A 21,395-nucleotide genomic window follows, 5' to 3' on the forward strand; every position below is an offset into this window, starting at 1 on the left:
TCTTTGTCCTGGCTCCTAAACGTTTGAGATGGCATCCAAGTTTTCCCCAAATGTTTCCACCCTTGATGTGGACTCTTGAAAGAGATGCTGCTGGAAAGAGCAGCCATGTCCCACCACCTCGAATCACTTTCCACCACAAGCAGGCGGGGCAGGGGAGGAAGCAGCTGTAGTTTTCTCGCCGACGGCACGAGTATTGCAGTTTGTTCGCATTCTGTCTCTTGGGAGCCTGTTACTTTCCGGCTGAGCGCACTGACATTACTACAGCTGTACCTGTGCTGATCAATAACTCATCTTACTACCCTGGCTGCGATCTGACTGCTGTTTCCAGTGTGTTGCTACAGCGGCAGTTAAGAGCAGAGTTTCAGAGTCTGTCCCGGTGAAGTGCTGGTTGCTGGAAAGACCCCCATGAGTGCACTCGTCGCCGGCACAGAGGACAAGACGAGCAGTTAGTGGGTTTGCCATGTCACTGTGCGTACGAGCTGGCTTCTCTGTGGATTTATGGAAGCGGCTCGTGAAATGCAGGTGGATCAGGGCAGGGCGGTGCATGACTCACAGCAAAGAGAACAAAGTATGGGCAGTGAGAGCGATGTTTGCATTTTTGGACCCTCCCCTTGCATTAACTCCATCTTTGTGTGGGAGGCTTGTGTCGGATACAAATATCCCCATGAGCATGCTCAGAGCCAGAGGCAGGCAATGCTGAAAGAGAGGCAGGGCTGGAGGAACCACTACGTGAGCTAGGCCTGTGCCTAGGGCGCAGAGCCTTAGGGGGCACCGAGGTAGGCGGCAGAATTTTGAAAGGGCAAAAATTGCCCTTTCAAAATTCTGCCAGCCCCCCTGGTGGTCCAGCAGAGGGCCTGGAAGCGATCTGCCGCTCCCGGGGCCTCTGCTGTCACTAACCTTTAGCCCCTACCATGTGACAGGGGCCAACCAATGGCACCGGTAGCCCCTGTCACATGGTAGGGGCTGAAGGCCACTGGTGCCAGAGGCGGATTGCCCTATCAGGGGATCGGGCTTCCCCTGGTGGGTCAATCTGCCCCTGGCGCTGGTGGCCTTCCCAGCCAAAGAGAAGAAGAGGGTCTGCTGGGGCGCGGCCCGAAGAGAAACCTGAGGGGCCACAGCAGAGCCATCCTGCCACAGTCACAAGACAGCCATGCGGGGCCGGAAGAGAGGCCTGCAAGAGCTGAAGAATGGAAGAGGGGCCGCAAGCCCCTGCCGTAGCCCAAGCAGAAGGGGCTGTGAGCCACCGCCGGAGCCCAAGCCAGCGGCTGAAGAAAGGAAGAGGGGCCGTGAGCTGCTGTCGGAGCCTAAGCTGGCGGCGGCTAAAAAAAGTGAAGACAAGCCCAAGTGTCGCCGCTAGAACCCGGGAGAGTGATGTTGCTGCCAGCCGCCGCCTGCCGGAGACCAGGCCAGCGGGAGCTGAAGAAAAGAAGATTGGTGCTGTCAGCTGCCGCCGGAGACAAGGCGTGTATGTGAGACAGGGAGGGTGCTTCTGTGTCTGTGTGTGGTGTGAGGCGTGAGGCAGGGAGGGTGCTTCTGTGTCTGTGTGTGATATGTATGTGTGCAAGGAGGGTGCTTCTGTGTGGTGTGAGTCAGGGAGGGTGCTTCTGTGTCTGTGTGGCGTGTATATGAGGCAGGGAGAGTGCTTCTGTGTCGGTATGGTGTGTATGTGAGGCAGGGAGAGTGCTTCTGTGTCAGTATGGCGTGTATGTGAGGCAGGGAGAGTGCTTCTGTGTCGGTGTGGCGTGTATGTGAGGCAGGGAGGATGCTTCTGTGTGTGGTGTGTATGTGAGGCAGGGAGGGTGCTTCTGTGGTGTGAGGCAGGGAGGGTGCGTCTGTGTGTGGTGTGTATGTGAGGCAGAGAGGGTGCTTATGTGTCTCTGTGTGGTGTGTATGTGAGACAGGGAGGGTGCTTCTGTGTCTGTGTGGTGTGTATGTGAGGCAGGGAGGGTGCTTCTGTGTCTGTGGTGTGTATATGAGGCAGGGAGGGTGCTTCTGTGTCTGTGTGTGGTGTGAGATAGAGGGTGCTTCTGTGTCTGTGTGTGGTGTGTATGTGAGGCAGGGAGGGTGCTTCTGTGTCTGTGTGTGGTGTGTATATGAGGCAGGGAGGGTGCTTCTGTGTGTGGTGTGAGACAGGGAGGGTGCTTCTGTGTCTGTGTAGCATGTATGTGAGGCAGGGAGGGTGCTTCTGTGTCTGTGTGTGGTGTGAGATGGAGGGTGCTTCTGTGTCTGTGTGTGGTGTGTATGTGAGCAGGGATGGTGCTTCTGTGTGGTGTGAGACAGGGAGGGTGCTTCTGTGTGTGTGTGTGTGGTGTGTGTGCGAGAGAGTGATGGAGCATGTTTTTGGCTGGCTATGGCTGTGAGAGAGAGGGGGCATGTGTATGATTGAGCCTCTTTATAAGTGAGATAGAACATGTGTGTGATTGAAAGCCTGTGTGTAAGAGAGAACGAGAGCATTGTGTGATTGAGAGAGACTGGCCAGAGAGGTGACATGTGTATGTGTGAGAGAGACTGATCAGGGAGATGACTGGTATGATTGTGCTTGTGTGTGTGAGAGAGAGACTGGTTGGGGAGATGATTGGTGTGTGAGAGACGAAAAACTGGTCCTGAGGATGTGACTGGTGTGGGTTTGTGAGAGAGAGAAGAAGACTAGTTGTGGTCCCTAAGGAAGAGGACCGTGAGGACAGCTTGAGCAGCTACTGCTGCTTCTGGTGTGGCCTGCAAGGGAAAGGAGTAGGAGAACTGCTGGAGAGGGTAAGTAAAGGTGGCTTTTTAAGTTCATTTTTCTTGATTGACTACCATTTTAATTATTGGGTAGTATGTGATGTGTCTGCTGTTTTGAAATATTTTATTGGTGTTTGGTAAAGCTTTCAAAATTTGCATGAGTCCTTAATTATTGGATATTCTATTCATCAGCTGTTTTGAAATTATTTTATTAGTATGATTTTACTATTATGGTTAATGATTTATATATCTTGATTTTATTGATTGTTTCATGTGGAATGGTGATTTTTGTTTTTCCATTGTGCATTGTAGAGTCTGGCGTGATGCGTTTTCCAGTTCAGTTTTTGTCTGCACATTTCTATTTATACTTTATGTGGCTTCATTCTGTAATTGGTGAGGGTTTGTGTTCTGCATCAAAGTCTGAGATGAAGCATTCTTAGCATGTGGTTTCTCTGTAGGGATCTGTAGTAGCTTGGCCTGTTCTGTTTTCCTGATAGGAGGTGTATTGATATTTTAGATTCTGGTGTAATATTTGTGGTATTCTTTTTCATAGGTAAGGTTGTTATTCTTTGAGTGTTGGCAGTTAGTACTGTGTTGATACGGGAGGACCATGCCGAAATATATCACATTAGGTATGAGGCCATATGAATTCCTAGATGCAAAGTTTTCTTGTTGGCATCACAACAGTGCTTGAAATTATCACAACAACGTGTATATTAATTTTACCTCAGAATGTAATTGTTCATGTAAAATATGTTGTTATAAATGCATAATTTAAAATTGTGAATTGGGGGGGGGGGGGCGCCAGGCTGTAAGGTTTGCCTAGGGTGCCTAATACCCTTGTACCGGCCCTGAAGAGAGGGGGTGTGGAGTTGATGGAGATCCCTGTCTAGGTCCCTCAGGCCTGCAGAAGAGAGGGAGAGAAGTGGGGAGTGCTCCACTGACTTGCTGGGCCACTCTGCTATTGTCTGGCCCACTGCTCTTTTGAAGCTCGTTGGACCTACTGGAGCACATTATGAGCCTCATCCTGTTCCAGTTCCTGCATGCGAGGGAGCACTGTGGGAGGAGATCACTTTGCATGACCTCTCTTTTGAAGTGATTGCTGCTTAGTGACAAAGAGCTTTATTGCTGGATTCTCTGATTAGCTTTTTTTATTCATAGCTACACTCTTTACTCCTGCCCATCTGAATCTCGGTAGGATGCCATCGTAATCAGCCTCTCTTTTCACTCCGTCCAATCTAGCTCTTTTCAGGGAGTCGTCATTTGCCGCCTCTCTCCTTACTCTTCCTTGGCAGCTCTTGTCATGCAGCTGCTATGCGTATCCTTCATGCATCCAGCAAATCGTTAGCTGAGAACCCAGCTGAATCAATAGGTCTTCACACAGATTCCTTCAGTTTCTAGCTTTAAGGGTTTCTGAGAACCCTTAGATTTTTTTAATATATATATTTCTTTATTAGCAAAATTGAATTCCAACAATGAAATACAATATTATGAAGTTTTCAACCATTATTTCCCCTTTTTCACCCCCAACCAAGCTCATGACAAATTAACATACACATATCTATCAAGGAGCAGCGATTATCTGCTGGTTCATACTATAAATTACAAATTTTGTAAAACAATCCTACTAATACAATATCTCTTATTAAGGATTTTCCTAAAAACATACCATCTAAGGATAAAGATTTTATATAAGGATCCCATACAACATGAAAAGTCCTACGAGACTTAATCGTTTTCAATAGATCTAACTTTCTGGCTTTCCACATTACAATGCAGGGACATCTTTCTCTAACCACTTAAGCAAGATACATCTTTTGATGACCAAACAAACTTTAAGCAATAATAATTTTTGCCCTCTAGTCAAAAAATATAACGTAAAATACAAAATGCCTTTGCAACAGGAATTTCCTGTCTCGATAATATTGTCATTTTTCCAATTACTTTTCTCCAGAATTGTAGTATTCCAGGCCATTCCCAAAGACAATGTATTAATGTAGCGCCATTCTTCTGGTATTTTAAACATTGACCAGACTTTGCTATCCCAGACCTAAATGCACACAATGCACACATAAAATTATTTTATGCAATAATCTCAATTGTAATTCGTGCAAAAGTGCATTCTCAGAAACATGGTATATCAAAGCATTACACATATGTATATCTTCCTCATTTAAAGATTCATTTAAATCTTTTTACCATACTTCTGCCATTAATTTAGAGATTGTATATGCTTTATGATTATGGAGAAATTTATATAGATTCAACAGTGGCCCTTTATTTGCCCTATATAACTTCATCAGTTCTTGAAAACCAGATGATGTGTATTCTTTCAACTCTTTAATAAATGTGGTGTTAATATAGTTCCTAATTTGAAAATATGCAAAAAGATTCCAATCACTAAAGCCAATTACAATATGCCAGGGGTGGCCAACTCCAGTCCTCGAGAGCCACAAACAGGCCAAGTTTTCGGTATATTCACAGTGAATGTGCATGAGATAGATTAACATATGATTCAGGCAGTGCATGCAACTCTATCTCATGCACATTAACTGTGGATATCCTGAAGACCTGACCTGTTTGTGGCCCACAAGGACCGGTGGTGGCCACCCATGCAATATGAGAAGGTTTGTACTTGTTCATATTTTTGATCCCCAAATCAAGAATTATCTTACAACCCCTGTCATTCAGTCTGTGTGTGGTACAATGAGCCTAAATCCGCCGGAGGAAAACAGGGATTTCCTATTAAAGGCAAATAGAATGACACCTTAGTTAGGAGATTCATTCTTGCCCTTAGAAATTTTCCACAGTCCTTCAGTGATGTCGGGAAAGAGAAGCAAGGAATCTCATCGGATATGATGCTCTTTTTGCATGTAAGAGGAGGAGTCACCTGTCTCTTCAACGCCATATCTGCATAGTTATTAGTATCCAAAAACCAGTCCTCCAGTGGATACAACAAACATGCAAAAATTATAAAACCTATGATTCGGAAATCCCACCCCCTCTCTCTCTTGGCACCAACAGTTTTCCCAAGACCGGTCTTGTCTTTCTTTTCCCTTTGATAGGAATTTACTACAGATATTATTTATACGTTTAATGCCTTTTTTAAGCAGAGTTAAGGGGGATCATTTATAAAGCATAGAGTGATTTTAAGGGCTAATATCGTCTTCAGCAAGGCTATCCTACCCTGACGTGAAAACAGGAATTTGCATCCAGCTCTGAGTCTTTTCTTTAAATTCTCTCAGTATTGAGTGTATGTGCCCAGCATACTTGTAGCCTTGGGTTTCTGTGAATCCTAAGCCCTAAATACTTAATTACATCCACTGTCCATTTTAGAGGGGAATCCACCCAAGTCTCATGTGGTGTACCCAGTGTAGCAAGGGCCTCGGATTTTTCTAAACTTAAAAGAAACTACCGTAGTATGTGAACACTGGCAGTGCTGTAAGTAAGTAAGTAAGTAAGGTCTGTCTAGCCCTTTGATGGCAGCATCAAAATGTTATCAGCATAAAGAAGACTTTTCAAATACTCCTCGCCCAGAAGGATAATTAGAATTCTACCTTCTTATCCCTATTTTAGTCTGAAAGGCTGTAATGTCAGTATAAATGAGATTGGAGAGTGCGGGCATCCCCGCCTAGTGCGCTGCTGTAACGTGGAAGGCTCTGACAGACAATCATTTGCAGGAACTTGAGCAGTTAGATTTAAGTACAATGATCAAAAATATGACCATTAAAATCATATATTGATATAATACATATGTTAGAAAGGACCAACTCTTAAAATTTATATCAGCATTTATCATTGCTGTGGCCGTTTTTGACTAGGAGCCTTTATAAATGGTATAGGGTATATGTATTTAAAAAGGGCGCATGGGGGATATGTGAAAATGACCGAGTCACTGCATTATTGAGTGTGCAAGTGCTTATGGGTCTGACGCCCTCCCACCCACCTCGTACGTGATTCATGGCCCCCTCCTTGCCGGCCGGGTTCATTGTGCAGGCTTCCAGTGTTACCTGGGGGGTGTTGGAAGGGGAGAATGTGCAGTAAATTGGCATCCTTGGCAGGGAAGAGAGGAGGGTTTCAGGCCTGGTCCGGCGGCACTGTTACTTCTAGAGGTTGTGGGGGTTTCCTGGCAGTGGTGGGGCTTGCCACTTGTGAGGATGTGGGGTGGGAATCAGGCTGGGGGGCCCACTTTGTATTTTTTACAGAAGCGCTACTTACCCGGATATCTTTGAAGATATGAAATATATTCAGAGGGATGTTTATCCTTTGATTAATGTGCATTTTCTAACCACTAACATTTTCTACAGCCCTTAGAAACTTTTAAAAGATCATTTTGTTCGCCTTATAATAAAAGTGAGCCCTTTAAAGATTTATTGATCTTAGTCATTTTCTTCATTTGATCAAAAAATGCCTCCCAGAAACTTTGCATTCTTGGACATAGTACAAAAATATTGGATAAATGATCTTTCGATACCACATTTGACACATTTATCAGATTGACCTGGCCCATTCTGCGATGCCCAGCTCGGTCTATATAACATCCATGAATAATTTTATATTGCATTTCCTTCATATTAGCTCCTCTAGATATTTGATGAGCCTGGATGAAAATACTATTATATACAGCCTGCCTTCTGTTAGACTCTAATACTTCCACATCAGGTTTATGCATGCACAATTTATACCACACAGAATGGGGCTTCATTTTTATCAAAGCCCGCCTAAGCCGAGTAGCTAAAATGCACCTAAGTTACACCAGTTTCAAAGCGGGCTTTGAAAATCATCCCACCCAATTTACCTGCACATAGTTACACCTGCTACAATGTGTGTGAACATTGAAATGCGTTTACGACGCGCTATTACCCCTTACTGAATAAGGGATAAAGCTAGCGCGTCGAAAACGCGCGTCCAAATGCAGGTTAACAGTGCACTCCGCCGAAGCGCACTGTACTGTATCGGCCTGTGCCGCTGAATATCCCTTCTAAGTTAGCTGGATAAGTTATATCTGGATAACTTAGATAACCAGATCTCTTTGAATATTAGGCCCAATACTTTAAATATTAAACTTTGTTTTGTGTGTATATATATATATATATATATATATATATATATATAAAAAACTAAGGCAACGTATGATATATTATATGTGCTTACCGTATAGTATACACAAAAAAACCCAAAACTAATGTTTGGGAAAGAAAAGCACTATTACTTCTTATTGAATTAATTCAAAAATTGCATTGTTCAATTAAAAATTATTATGCTTTATTGAAAGTATAACACAATATTAATTTTGCTCTTTTTGTAAAACCTACCTACATCTAATACAAATATTTTTAACTACTCAATTTGGATCGCACTGTCAATGTCCACAAATATACAATCTTAAATTCAATTGCGCACTGTTAACCTGTCATTGGACATGCGTTTTCCCTTACCCCTTATTCAGTAAGGGGCAGAAAACGCACGTCCAACCTGCGGAACCTAATAGCGCCCTCAACATGCAAATGCATGTTGACGGCCCTATTAGGTATTCCCGCGCGATTCAGTAAGTAAAATGTGCAGCCAAGCCGCACATTTTACTTTCAGAAATTAGCGCCTACCCAAAGGTAGGCGCTAATTTCTTCGGGCACCAGGAAAGTGCACAGAAAAGCAGTAAAAACTGCTTTTCTGTGCACCCTCCGACTTAATATCATGGCGATATTAAGTCGGAGGTCCCGAAGAGTAAAAAAAAAGTTAAATAAATAAATAAATAAATAAAAATTTTGAAGTTGGCCGGCGGCTGTCGGGTCGAAAACCGGATGCTCAATTTTGTCGGCGTCCGGTTTCCGAGCCCGTGGCTGTCAGCGGGCTCGAGAACCGACGCCGGCAAAATTGAGCGTCGGCTGTGAAACCCGCTGACAGCCGCCGCTCCGGGCCGTTTCTACCGCCGGGCCTCATTTAAATACTGTATCGCGCGCACAGGCGAGTGGCCGGTACGCGTGCCGGAAGAGTGGGCATTCGCCCGCTCTCCCGTGGACTTTACTGAATCGGTCTGAAAGTGATTAAAAACTCTGATGGCTGTTTGAGTTTGTGTGGCTGAATGGACTTATTGTTTTACTGTCACTGCTGCTGTACTTTGCTGCCTGCCTACTTTGCATAATGCTTAAGCCGGCCCTGGTAAGGAGTAGCCAGAATGTGGATATGTTTGAAGGTGAAATCCAGAAGTTTAAAGTATGCCCAGAAGCAAACAGAAAACCAGTGCAGAGAGACACCAAAAGAGGAGTGACCTGGGTGTGCCAGGTTTCTGGATGAGGTGGCAAGCAGTTGAGCACTTAAAGGAGCTGAAAAGAATAAAGAGAAATGGTCGGGAAGGCCAGCTAGGAGAGAGCTACCGTTATCTAGATGAGCTAGAATAACCGCGTGAAGGAGTAGACAACAGACGACCATGCTCAGAAGAGAGCAAATCTTAGGAATATTATATCGCAGATGGCAGACAGCAGTACAGATTATGGGACTAGAGAGAGAGGTCAGAATTGAAAATTCACTATAAGGTGAATTTTCAAAAGCTGCACATGTAGAAATCATACATGCATGTAAAGCAGCAAATATTCGCATACATGCTATCTTATAAACCTGAAAATATATGCGTAAGTAAGGGTCTTCGAGTACCTTTGCACATGTTAATAAAAAAAAGGGGCAGGCCAGGTGCGTTCCGGGGCAGGCCTAACATTTTCGCCAGTAAGCTATTTTATATGCTATTTACGATTGTTGATTTGGCAGCTTGCCCTCGTATGTTTACACCTGCTCTAGATCTGGAGTCTTAAAAGTGAAATACTGACTGGGTGGGGAGTCTGGGAGAAATGGGGGGAGCCGGGGCTGAACAGCCAGGGGGGGTCTCGATGACCCGCAGATGGACTGGGCGAACTGGCAGGCTAATAGTAAAACTGATAATTTCATTGCTGTGCACGTGCGAAAGATCTCCCGACTTACACACATAAAACCGACTTGTGGAGGGTAAATGCGTGTGAATTACGCAAGTGAAATCTCCGTGCATATATTCTCCAAGTCAGACACGAAAATACATGAGTATAGCAGCTGCGCACTATTTGTTTAGATAAATTCTGATTTATCCAGTTAAATCTTGAAATTGGCATTTACCTCTGCCTATGCCATTAGGAAAGGACATTCAAATAGAAGATAATTTTAAAACATGCACGCGCAAATCTACCCTGGTATTTTATAACCTACACGTATACGATTGTATGCAGGTTATAAAATATGCATAAATATACCCAGGAACATGCATGTGCATGTTAAAATAAAATGCGCAAATGCAATATTTTACTTATCCAGACAAGTACAGATTTATCCGGCCTTGTATTGGTACTTATCCAGCTTTTAGGTTTATCCAGCTATATGACTTATCCAGTAGTGTTTTATCATGCTTTTGCCACTACTTAGCCAGATAAATTGGAACTTATCCAGCTAAGTAAAATAATGTATTTGCGCATTTTCTTTACGTGCACATGCATGTTTCCAAGCATATTTATGCGTAGTTTATAACCTGCACACATCGTACACGCGCGGGTTATAAAATACTGGGGTAGATTTGCGTGCGCATGTTTTCATGTTATCCTCTGTTTGAGTGCCCTTTTCTAGTGACATAGGCAGAGACTGTGTGTTATAAGTCTGGAACTGCCTCCTTGTTGTCCCTCAAGTGTCTTGCATGTAAAACACAGAAGGGCAGAATTTAAAAGCCCTGTGCACGTAAATCCAGCTGGATTTACGCGCGCTGAGCCTATTTTGCATAGGCCCAGCGACTCGTGCATGTCCCGGGATGTGCATATGTCCCGGGGCTTTGAAAAAGGGGCGGGGGCATGGGCAGGGAGGTGGTCCAGGGGTGGTCCGGGGGCGGGACTGAGACCTTTGGCACAGCGGCTGTGCCAGGGAATTGCGCGCCAGCTGGTGCGTGCAAGTTACGCCTGCCATAGGCAGGCGTAAATAGCAAAATAAAGGTAGGGGGGGATTTAGGTAGGGCTGGGGGCGGGTTAGATAAGGGAGGGGAAAGTGGGGGGAAGCGGAGGGAATGGGGAAAGCCATCGGGGCTCCCCTAGGGCTTGGCACGCACAAGGGGGCAGATTTTCAAAGGGGTACGCGCGTAAGATACGCGCGTACCCCCCAAAACCCTGCCCCAAGCTCCCCCTGCACGTGCCGAGCCTATGTTGCACAGGCTGCCGGCGTGCGCAAAGCCCCGGGACGCGCGTAAGTCCCGGGGCTTTCCTGGGGGGGCGTGTTGGGGGCATGTCGCGGCGTCATCGGGGGCGTTCCGGGAGGTTGTGTGCACAAATCTACGCCCGCGTGTAGCTATTAAAATCCGGCCCGGACAGTGCATGGCAGAACATGTGGCACTGCCCTGTGGCCTGTGCTGTCAATTCCCCAGGACCAGGCATTGCCCACTGTGGCTGGAAGGACTGCACGCTGCTGGTGATGACCCGTAGAAAGAAGAGAAAAAAAACAAACTAAATGAATGAATGACTCAGTGGTTCCTTGGCTGGCTGGTTCACATATTGACTCTTTACACTGCATCGTCCTGTGGTTCTGTCCTTCTCACAGATTGTTATTAGCTTATTGGATTATTTTTAACTTCCAGGTTGAAGGATCTTTTTTAAATGAGAGCCGTTGCAGTGAAATGCATGCTGAAGGCTTGGACGTTGCGTAGCTTGCTTAGAGTGCCAGCTGTTTGTGGCGTATCTGCATGATGCTCAACTTTATCAGGCGCTGGGCGCAGCTGCCTTGAACTGAGGCTTCCGTAATTTCTGCTCCTCATCATTCGGTGGATAAGGGAGGGCTCCATTCAAATGTTGATCTTTAAGGGCGTGCAGTGACAGTCACCAGCTGAGAATGATGATGACAAGGCTTGCCACTCTGTTATTATTTCCTGCTGATCAAACTCTTCTCTTTCTTCCCCCTTCTCCTCCCATGCCACTTTTTCTGGCTTTTTCCCCTTTATCTCTCATAAATCTCTTCATAATCTTTCTCCTATTCCTCTCTTCTTCCTTACTTTTTCCCTGACTCTTTCCAATGAATCTTTCTTTCCTTTACTATTTCACCCTTCTCTTTTCTCCATTTCTTCTTCTGTATATCTCCCCTGTCTCTTTCTCTCTTGCTCTCTCATTTTTTTTTGTTATCGCTCTCTTTCTCTCTCTTTTTCCCTCTTCCCCATCCTTTCTCTGCTTCTCCAGGATGATTATATCAAGAGCTGGGAGGACACCCAAGCTGGAGATGAAGGTAAGTGCTTCCTTTCATGTGATGTTTCTCTGACTTTGCAACCTTTCTTATCCCAGCCATATTTCATGGCATCATATGTTGATGCGTAAGTCTCACTGTGTGCTGTATTAATGAGTTCTTGGCCCAAGCTACCTGGACAGTAGGCCAAATCATGGGCCTGGAAGCTTGATATGGAGGTCAGAGTTCTTTGTTTCCTCTGGAGCTGGCATTTTAGTCCTGGGGGAATTTTGCGCAGAATTCCCCCCCCCCCCTTTCGCAGAATTGCCATTTTCTGCACAGAATTGCCAAATTCTGTGCAGAAAATAGCAGCAGAGACCCCAGCATGCCGCGTTCGCAGCAAAGATGAAGGCCCCGGCGCGCCCTTTGCAGCAAAATGGAAGGCCCCCATGTGCCGTGAATGGAGTGTGCTCCGCTCGCAGCAAAGATAAAGGCCCTGATGAAAGAGAATGTGGTGTGTGTGTGTATGTGTGTGAGAGAAGGAAGGGGAGGGGGTGTGGGGAGAAGAGGGTGAGAAAGAGCAGGAGGGTGTGAGAGCATGGGAGGTAAGGGAGGTGGGAATGCTTGAGTGTGGGTTTTAGAGAGAGGGAGCGTATATGAGGGGAGGGGAGGTGAGAGAGAGCAGGAGGGTGTGAGAGAGAGCATGGGAGGTAAGAGAGGGGGATGCTTGAGTGTGGGTTTCAAAGAGAGGGAGCCTATATGAGGAGATTGTGAAGGAGTGTGTATGTGTGTGAGAGATTGGGAGCTCATGTGTTTGAAAAAGGGATTGTGTGTATGTGAGGGTGCTAGTCTGTGTGAAGGGATTGTGTATGTGTGAGACAGAGCCTGTGTGAAGGGGTGCATGAGAGAGAGACATAGATAGGTAACCTGTATGAGGACGTATGTGTAAGATAGAAAGGGAGCTTATATGGGTGTGTATGCAAGAGAGAGGGAGCCTGTATGAGGGGATGTGTGTGTGTGTACGAGAGAGTGAGGGAGCCTGTATGAGTGGATGTGTGTGTGCGAGAGAATGAGGGAGCCTGTATGAGGGTGTGTGTATGTGCACTAGAGAAAGGGGGCATGTGTGTGTGAGAGAGGGAGGGACAGAGGGAGCCTGTGTGAGGGGCAGTTCTGAGATTGGAGTTGAAATCTGGGAGTGGATATAGAGTGGAAGGGGTTGAACCTAGAGATGGAGGGGAGAGATACTGGCAGGTGGAGGAGTTGGGGCCTGAGAGGGCAAAGTGGCCAGGGGAGTAGGGAAAGAGAGTGGAAGGGGACACTCTTACAGTGAGTTTCTAGGGAAATTCTGCTCAAAATATTTAAAATTCTGCATCTTTAAGTAATAACTTTTTTTTTGTATTAGTTTAAAATATAATTACTTAAAGACTGTCATGTAAATTGTGTTATTTTGACCAATATAAGGTTTGCAGAATTTTAAGTATTTGTGTGCAGAATTCCCCCAGGAGTAGGATTTGCCTTTCAGACACAAGTAACATTGGGTCCTGTTGAATGGAATTCTGCTGGAGTCAGAAGAAGCTTAAAAGGAAATTCCTTCACCACTGACCGTGACTTATTATTAACTGACTATACAAATAGGGTTTAGACCCAAGGAAGTCTTGAGCCCATGCACCTTGAAGAGGGATCTCTGTAATTGCAGGGGGTGTCCATTTAGTCCTGCAGCAGTAGAAAAATGATATCAATCTGTTTCCCCACGTTGTGGGATGTGACGGGACTTCACCATTCAGGTAATTTTAAAGGACGTTCTCCTCATCACTATAATCTCTGCCCTGTGGGGCTGGTGAGTTGTGTAAGTTGTATTGTCACCCCCACACCCGCTGTTTGCCTCTGGCCAGCTACAGGGAAAGTGGGAGCATGAGTCCTGTTAATGGGGTAATGAAGGTGTTGAATTGGACCCTCAGCGGTAGCTGCAAGGAGTCACTCCACACACCTGGTTGGGGTTCCAAATGGTTTCCATTTCTTTGAGGTCGAAGGTAGCAAATCTGTGCAGGGGAAGGAAAGATACATTTTTTTTGCAGTCAGTTCTCCTATTCAGCTGGAGCTCACTCCTGCCTTCCATGCTCAGCAAGCAGCAGCCCAAACTCCTATCAGATTCCTTTTGTAACTAAAAAATCCTGGGTCCTAAAGCAAACGGGTAAAGGGCTCCTCTTATATTTGGTGGAATTAGTGAGGAACGCAAAATATCCCCTCTGTGTCCTCCTCATCTGGTTAAGGTCCTCGGTGTACTATTTTGAGACCACCATGTTTAATGTTCTGGAGCTCTCGCTCTTTTCCAGTAAGACCACCATTGGAGACACTTCAGGGATACCAATGTTCAGGTTCCAGTGCAGTCAGATAAAACAGTTCTTAGCAGACCATTCAGGGTGTTTCTAGGACGCATCTTTCTTTGCTGGACCTGGTGCTTCCTGCAGTGAGACTTGTGCCAAGGAATTGTCCTGGATCCTAAAATTCTGGCCTCCTTTTTGGCTCAAAAAAAAAAATAAAGAAAATCTAATGGAGCGTATTTCTGCAGCTTTTGCAATGTGTCTCGGTAATTAGGCACCAAGATCCAACTCCTCTCTCTAGCTCTTTCTCCCTCTATCCTGGAGCTCTTATTAAAATTCTCTTCAGAAATCAGAAATTTTTCAGAGATCCCAGTACATCCCCTACTGGACTGGAACACTCATTATAAAGGTGAAAAACATCATTCCATTCTTTGTGCTAGGGATCTGGTTTACCTTATATTAAAAAAATTCCAAAAATGTGCAGGCAAATGTGAAGATACAATAAACCATTCAAAAAGGAAAAAAAAACTTCACATGGAAATATAGATCATTTTAAATTGAATATTGTTAGAAAGGATGTTATCACAAAGGAGGAACAATACCTCAGAGCCTCTATACCTGTTCTCATCAGAACAATGTGGTATTCAAGAGGTTGTGTCAATCATAGGTCTTAAAAAACCTCTGGCCACCTCACTCATTTTTATTATTCCATCTAATTTTTTATCATGTTTATTACTTTATTATTTTCTATAAAAATCTCTTTAAAGATTCAACACTAGTACTGGAATGCATAGAACCATTGAAGTATCACATTACTATGGATTGCTCGATGTATCATCAAACAGTTCTTTCAAAATTATATCTGGATGATTATATAGAAAAATACACTTTTCTGAAGCTTGATGTTACACATATCCATCTTCTTTCAAATGCAAAAACATCTGTTTCCCATATTGATTTTACTAGCAGATATATAAACTGAATTGGTGACCTGGTAAATGGCTTATACAGACTAACGTTTCACCATCTAGGCTGTGTCAAGGCTCAAACATAGCAGGAAATCTCAGCATCCATGATTTTGTCTTCAGCGAAGTACTGCTACTGCATAAGGGATAGAGACAGGATGGAGGTGGTCCAGAGAAAGGGCTACCAAAATGGTGTAGGCTCAGTATCAGAAAGCCTATGAGGAGAGACTGAAGGATATAAATATATATATCCTGGAGGAGAGGAGGGGTGATACGATACAGACTTTCAGATACCTAAAAGGTTTTAATGATGTGCAAACATCAAACCTTTTCCATTGGAAAGAAATCAGTAGAACTAGGGGTCATGAAATAAAACTCCAAGGAGGACGCCTGAGAACCAGCGTCAGAAAATATTTCTTCACGGGGAGAGTGGTCGATGCCTGGAATGCCCTTCAGAGGAGGTGGTGAAAACCAAAACAGTGAAAGAATTCAGAGGGGCATGGGATAAACACTGTGAAACCCTAAAGTCTAATGGATGGAAATGAAGAAAAGAGTGACTTGTTGGTGTGGTGGTTATTACCCTTAACCAATAAGCCTTGATACTATTAATGCAACTCCATCATTGCTCTCTGCTTCAATGGCAGGGGGAGAAGGGTAATTGGATTCGTTCAACAACCGAGGGCCCCGATTTTTATGGACTGGGGAAACAAGTATGGGGGTAACTTGCTGATGCGGCGGTTACTGCCCTTAACCAATCAGACTGATACTTTGATGCAACTCAAACATTGCTCGCTGCTTCAATAACAAGGCATAACAGGGAATTAGATTCAACAGCAATCAATGATGGCTAGTGTGGAAAACTGAAAAGTGTGTGTGTAGGTGGGAGGGAACGGGATTCAAACAGCCAGCGAGGGCCCTGACTTTTTATGGTCTGGGAAACATATAAGCATGGGATAACCTATACAGTGCAGGCTTACTGGGCAAACTGGATGGACCATTTGGGCCTTTTCTGCCATCATTTCTATGTTCCTATGTTTAAAAGGGCCTTACGGTTGCAGGAAGCCTGCAGTCGTGGCGTGCCTTCTGCAAGCTGAGTTATACCATTGCTGGAGTGTCTTGCATAGTATTTAATCTGGATGTGTCACCAAGTTATTGATGTCGTGTCTGTGCCAAATGCAGAATGTGATAAATCTGTGAACCACAGTAACCCGCTAAAGTAAGAAACCTGAACTAAAGAGGGGCCTTTGCAGTCCTCGCGTTTCTTGGATGATTTCTGCAGGGCTAGACAGGAGACAAACTGCTCAGTCTTTCACAGGGAAGCCTGATGTAATAAAACATGAGTAAGTAATGTGCAGTGAATTTCAATACATATTTTCTTTACTTACGCTGTAAAAAAAGAGTTAACTCCCGAAGCAATAAGCTAATGGCTTGAGCATAATAGAATCTTCTTAATACCAACCCCCCCCCCCCCCCCCCGAAGTAATTCACTTAATGAGGAAGATGATCCTAGTCATACCTCAAACCATTATGTTTGTCAAACAGGTAATAGCTTTGGGTTTTGTAGTCTGAGACTTTGGTGTAATTTTAGATAATAATCTTTCAATGAGTAGTCATATTCATACAATAAGTAAGCAAGGATACTTCAAAATACAGCCTCTAAAAAGTCAAACCTTTATTAGAACCTGATGATTTTCGATATGTACTTCAGGTTCTCATTTTTTTTTTTCAAATCGACTACCGTAACTCCCAGTTCTTTAGGTCTTCCCGCCAGCGCACGCAGAGCTGTACAAATGTTACAAAGTAGTAGTGCTGCACAGCTTCTAACTGGCGCCGAAAAATCGGATCATGTAGCACCGATATTATATAACTTACACCGGCTTCCAGTGCAGTACCGCATTCAGTACAAAGCTTTAACTTTAATTCACAAGATATTGTCAAACAAAAAACACCACATTACATTCCTACATTCCACAAAGATCCCTCAGAACCTTAAATAAGGGACTACCAGAGATACCATCAATACATAGCGCACATTTAACAGAGGTCAAGGAAAAAGCAATATCCATTGCTGGCCCGAAACTCGGGAATTCAATGCCAGAGAATCTGAGAATATGCACAATGTTTAAAAAAAGAGCTAAAGACTGTTACGCCCGTCGGTCGCAGACGGCTGCGACCACTGATGCTCGCCTCTTTCTTTGCTGCCTTGTCACCTATGGAGAGGATGGCGGCTTCTGCCAGCTACAGCCGACCTTCCTGGCGTTCACAGGACTGTGTGGGCACTGGCGACCACCATCTTGCCTTCAGATCACATAGGCGCACATGCGTGCGCGCACAGGTCAGTCTTAAACAGTTCATGGTGGGAACCTCGGGGGCGTCCCCTTCGGATGACGTGTTCACCCTGCTGTACTTAAGCTGACCGGCCCTGCCTACTGAAGAGTTAGCAAGGAGTTCCCTCGTTGCTGAATCCGCTTCATCTTAGGGACTTCCTGTTCCAGCTACTACACGTTGGCGAGACGCTCTGGGTACCCGCTCCTCGGGGGCCTTTCCTTGTCTCTGGCTTTCCACTCCTTGGAGGGCATTCTGCCTTAGTCCGCTGTCTGTTCCTGTGACCTCTGTTGAAACTACTACTCTGTGAGTACCTCCACCTCCTATCTCATTGTGGGACCACTCTGGTGTACCCTGCACTGCAGGCCACTACCGCAACATCTACAGGACCCTCGGTGTACCCTGCACTGCAGGCCACTACTACTACATCTACAGGATCCTCGGTGTACCCTGCGCTGCAGGCCACTACCGTTACATCTACAGGACCCTCGGTGTACCTTGCACTGCAGGCCACTACTACTACATCTACAGGATCCTCGGTGTACCCTGCGCTGCAGGCCACTACTACTACATCTACAGGATCCTCGGTGTACCCTGCACTGCAGGCCACTACTACTACATCTACAGGATCCTCGGTGTACCCTGCACTGAAGGCCACTACCGTTACATCTACAGGACCCTCGATGTACCCTGCGCTGCAGGCCACTACCGTTACATCTACAGGACCCTCGGTGTACCCTGCGCTGCAGGCCACTACCGTTACATCTACAGGACCCTCGGTGTACCCTGCACTGAAGGCCACTACCGTTAACATCTACAGGACCCTTGGTGTACCCTGCGCTGCAGGCCACTACCGCAACATCTTGAGGACCCTCGGTGTACCCTGCGCTGCAGGCCACTACCGCAAAATCTTGAGGACCCTCGGTGTACCGTGCGCTGCAGGCCACTACCGCATCACCACTGCGTATTCCGCTTCGCGGGCCACTACCGGATCTCCACATCTGAGGTATCCCCCTCCTGGGAATACCCCTCTGCTCTGTTCTGTTCACTTTCTCCTGCACCCCCAGCTCCGCAGGCTGTGCTTTTCTACCTCTATAATAAAGACTGTGTTCCACAGCTGTGTCTGACGTCTGCTGAGACCGTGCCTACCAGCGGTGAGCCTCACAGGGCTCCTTCCTGTGCATACCACCTCTCACCGCTGCCCAAGGACCCACTCACCTACAAGTCATAACAAAGACATGGCTGTTCAGCTTGGCTTTTCCAGCATAATAATGGTCAGTGTAATGGATACAATGATAATAAGAAATGCTTTATGAAGTATACTGGTATGTTTTTATAATATGTATGTTTTATTGTAAACCGTTTTGGTCCATTATGGAAAGCTGACGTATGAATAGCATGTAAATAAATAATGGTACACTACTGCATTGAAAAGCCAATGCAATAAGGTGTATTCAGCCTAGTGTGTGGATTTACTCATGACTGGGCACGCATTTTAGGTGTGCGAGAATAGCATCCAATGCAGTAAGGAGATTTGCATGTCCAAAGCACGCATCCTAACGCGAAACTGATAGCGCCCAATGTGTGTAAATTCCATGTAGATGAAGACAGCTATTACCGTCCGATGCAGGAAAGCACGCCCAAAGACAAATTTTTTAACGCAGGAATTTAACTCCAGCTCCGGAGCTGGAGTAAAGTTAACTCACAGTCAAGGACTCATATTAAAAGATATGGTCCTCTGTGTGGTGATAAATGTATCCTCCTCCTTAGTATCATCCTGACTCTTGAATTTACTGCTTGCAGTGGTAGAAAAGTATATGTGTATTGATTTGATCAAAAGGAAGCACGCCTTTCTTATGACTGCACTATATAGATGCCCGAAGCAATGGGCGCCTAATAGAATCAACTGCAGCACCTTAGCAAAATAACTAAAAAGAAGCGCAATCAACACGGACGCTCGTATTGATCGTAGTATCCCACTACAGCATAAGCCCTGTCCTTTTTTACGCTGCCCCCGATTTTTCTCTCATTTAAGTATTGCATCGGACCCACAGGGGACGGGGGCTGCCGTGCGCATTAGGAAAATGGGCGCTCAACACCAGCTCAGTGTGCGTGCCCGTTTTCAGCACGTGTCTTATTGCATCGGCCCATGAGAGTTTAAAAAAGCATGCTAACCCAAAAATGTATGGTAAAAAGACTCAGCACACACCACACATAGTTAACGTGCAGAAAACATGATTTGTGCCCTTAAAACTTGTGCGCACAAAACCTGAGCCGGGACCCAAGAATTCTGAGCCCAAAAACCCTTGAATTCCAAGTCCAGAATCACACTGGGACCCAGCACCATAGATTAATATTAACCCCAGAAATGTGAGTTAACTTTACTCCACCTTTGAGCCAGGGGTTAAATTTCCAGCAAAATATTGAGTTAAGCTACGCACCTCTCTGCATTAGGGAGTAATCGCTAATGCCTTGATTAACGTGGGATTTACACGGAAAAGCACTAAAATGTGTGCACATTTCACTCCCGCAGCCGTGCGCATTTTTTTTTTTTGCCCTAAAATCCTTATTAAATTGGGAGCAAACTTACGCACACAAAAAATGTTAGAGGCCAGGTATTGTAGTTGTTCAATAATATAATTGGCGGTAACACTGAGAAATCAGAAGAACTTGGATGTAGAGGAACTGGCTGAGGACCTGTCCTCTGAACTATTAAGCACAGTGCCTTGCATATCTTTCATAAAGGTAATGCAGCATTTAGGTTCAGAATTTTTAAGCAGATTAGCTAATAAATTACTGGATCTATTCTCATATCTGAAAATGTGTGTCCTAAAGCTGTTCACAGACTTCTTAGCTTCATGAACAATAAATGATTTAATTTTTTCTTAAGACATTTAATTCAATTTTGGGATCTGACCTCAAGATACTGATCTGCTTCTGCTTCACTTCATTTAATAACTCAGACAGTCACAAAATCTCTGCATCCCTCTTTTTATGACTCTGCCATGTATGAAATTATTTCACCTCTCATCGCTGCTTTCCGTGCTAACCACAATATGTCAGAAGTTACTTCAAGGGTATCATTCAACTCCAAAAACTGCTTCCACTTATCTTGCAAAAACATCTGAAACTCATCATCCTTAAACAAATAGGGACTAAATCTCCACTTAAAAGGTTGAGAAATATACTGTCTCGCATAAAAAAAAAAAAGCAATGTTATGGGTGCACGGTCAGAAAGGAGACACAAAAAAAATAATCCAGCTGAGAAAAAGAATCATGTGGAGCCGAGTAAAAGGAATAATACAATTCATCTGGATGCATTGTGCGTCAAATATCCAATAAATGAAGCTCCTGCAACAAAAATTGTAACCCCCATTCCTGTTTTCTGCCTTCCCAATTTCCTGAGAGGCTTAGTATCAACAGCCGGGTCACCAACTAAATTAAAGTCTCCTCCAAGGATAATAGTATGTTCTGGATATTGACTTACTATAGTGATTAAATGAGAGAAAAAAAGAATGAGAATATACAGTACGTTGGGAGCATAGATATTAGCAAGCAAATATTTTCTCTTATACAAGTTCCCCAGCGCTAAAAACAAATCTCCCTTCCAAATCGGTTAGTTTTATCAATTACAAATGGTAAAGTTTTATACAATAATATAATAACACCCCACCTCCTTTGTCACATGGAATAATGAATAAACACCGTGACCAACCCTATCCCATTTACATTTCTTATGTTCATTATTAGACAGATGAGTCTCTTGTAAAAACACAATGTGAGCTTCTATTTTTTTAAAGCAAATTGAGAATACTCTTTCGCTTAACTGGAGAATGCACTTCATTCATATTCCAGG

The 21,395-nt window shown here is 44.7% G+C and overlaps 1 protein-coding gene across 2 annotated transcripts in view; it reads left to right on the forward strand.

Annotated features, from left to right (window-relative positions):
- Positions 1 to 21,395, forward strand: part of SPOCK2 (SPARC (osteonectin), cwcv and kazal like domains proteoglycan 2) — a 152,266-nt gene that overhangs the window by 91,922 nt on the left and 38,949 nt on the right. For both annotated transcript variants that reach the window (XM_029609035.1, XM_029609036.1), the window contains one exon: positions 11,946 to 11,991. In XM_029609035.1, coding sequence (XP_029464895.1) covers positions 11,946 to 11,991 — 46 coding nt within the window. The remainder of the gene's footprint in view (positions 1 to 11,945; positions 11,992 to 21,395) is intronic.

This window comes from Rhinatrema bivittatum, chromosome 7 (assembly GCF_901001135.1).
Source record: "Rhinatrema bivittatum chromosome 7, aRhiBiv1.1, whole genome shotgun sequence".
In the NCBI taxonomy this organism is placed as follows: Eukaryota; Metazoa; Chordata; class Amphibia; order Gymnophiona; family Rhinatrematidae; genus Rhinatrema; species Rhinatrema bivittatum.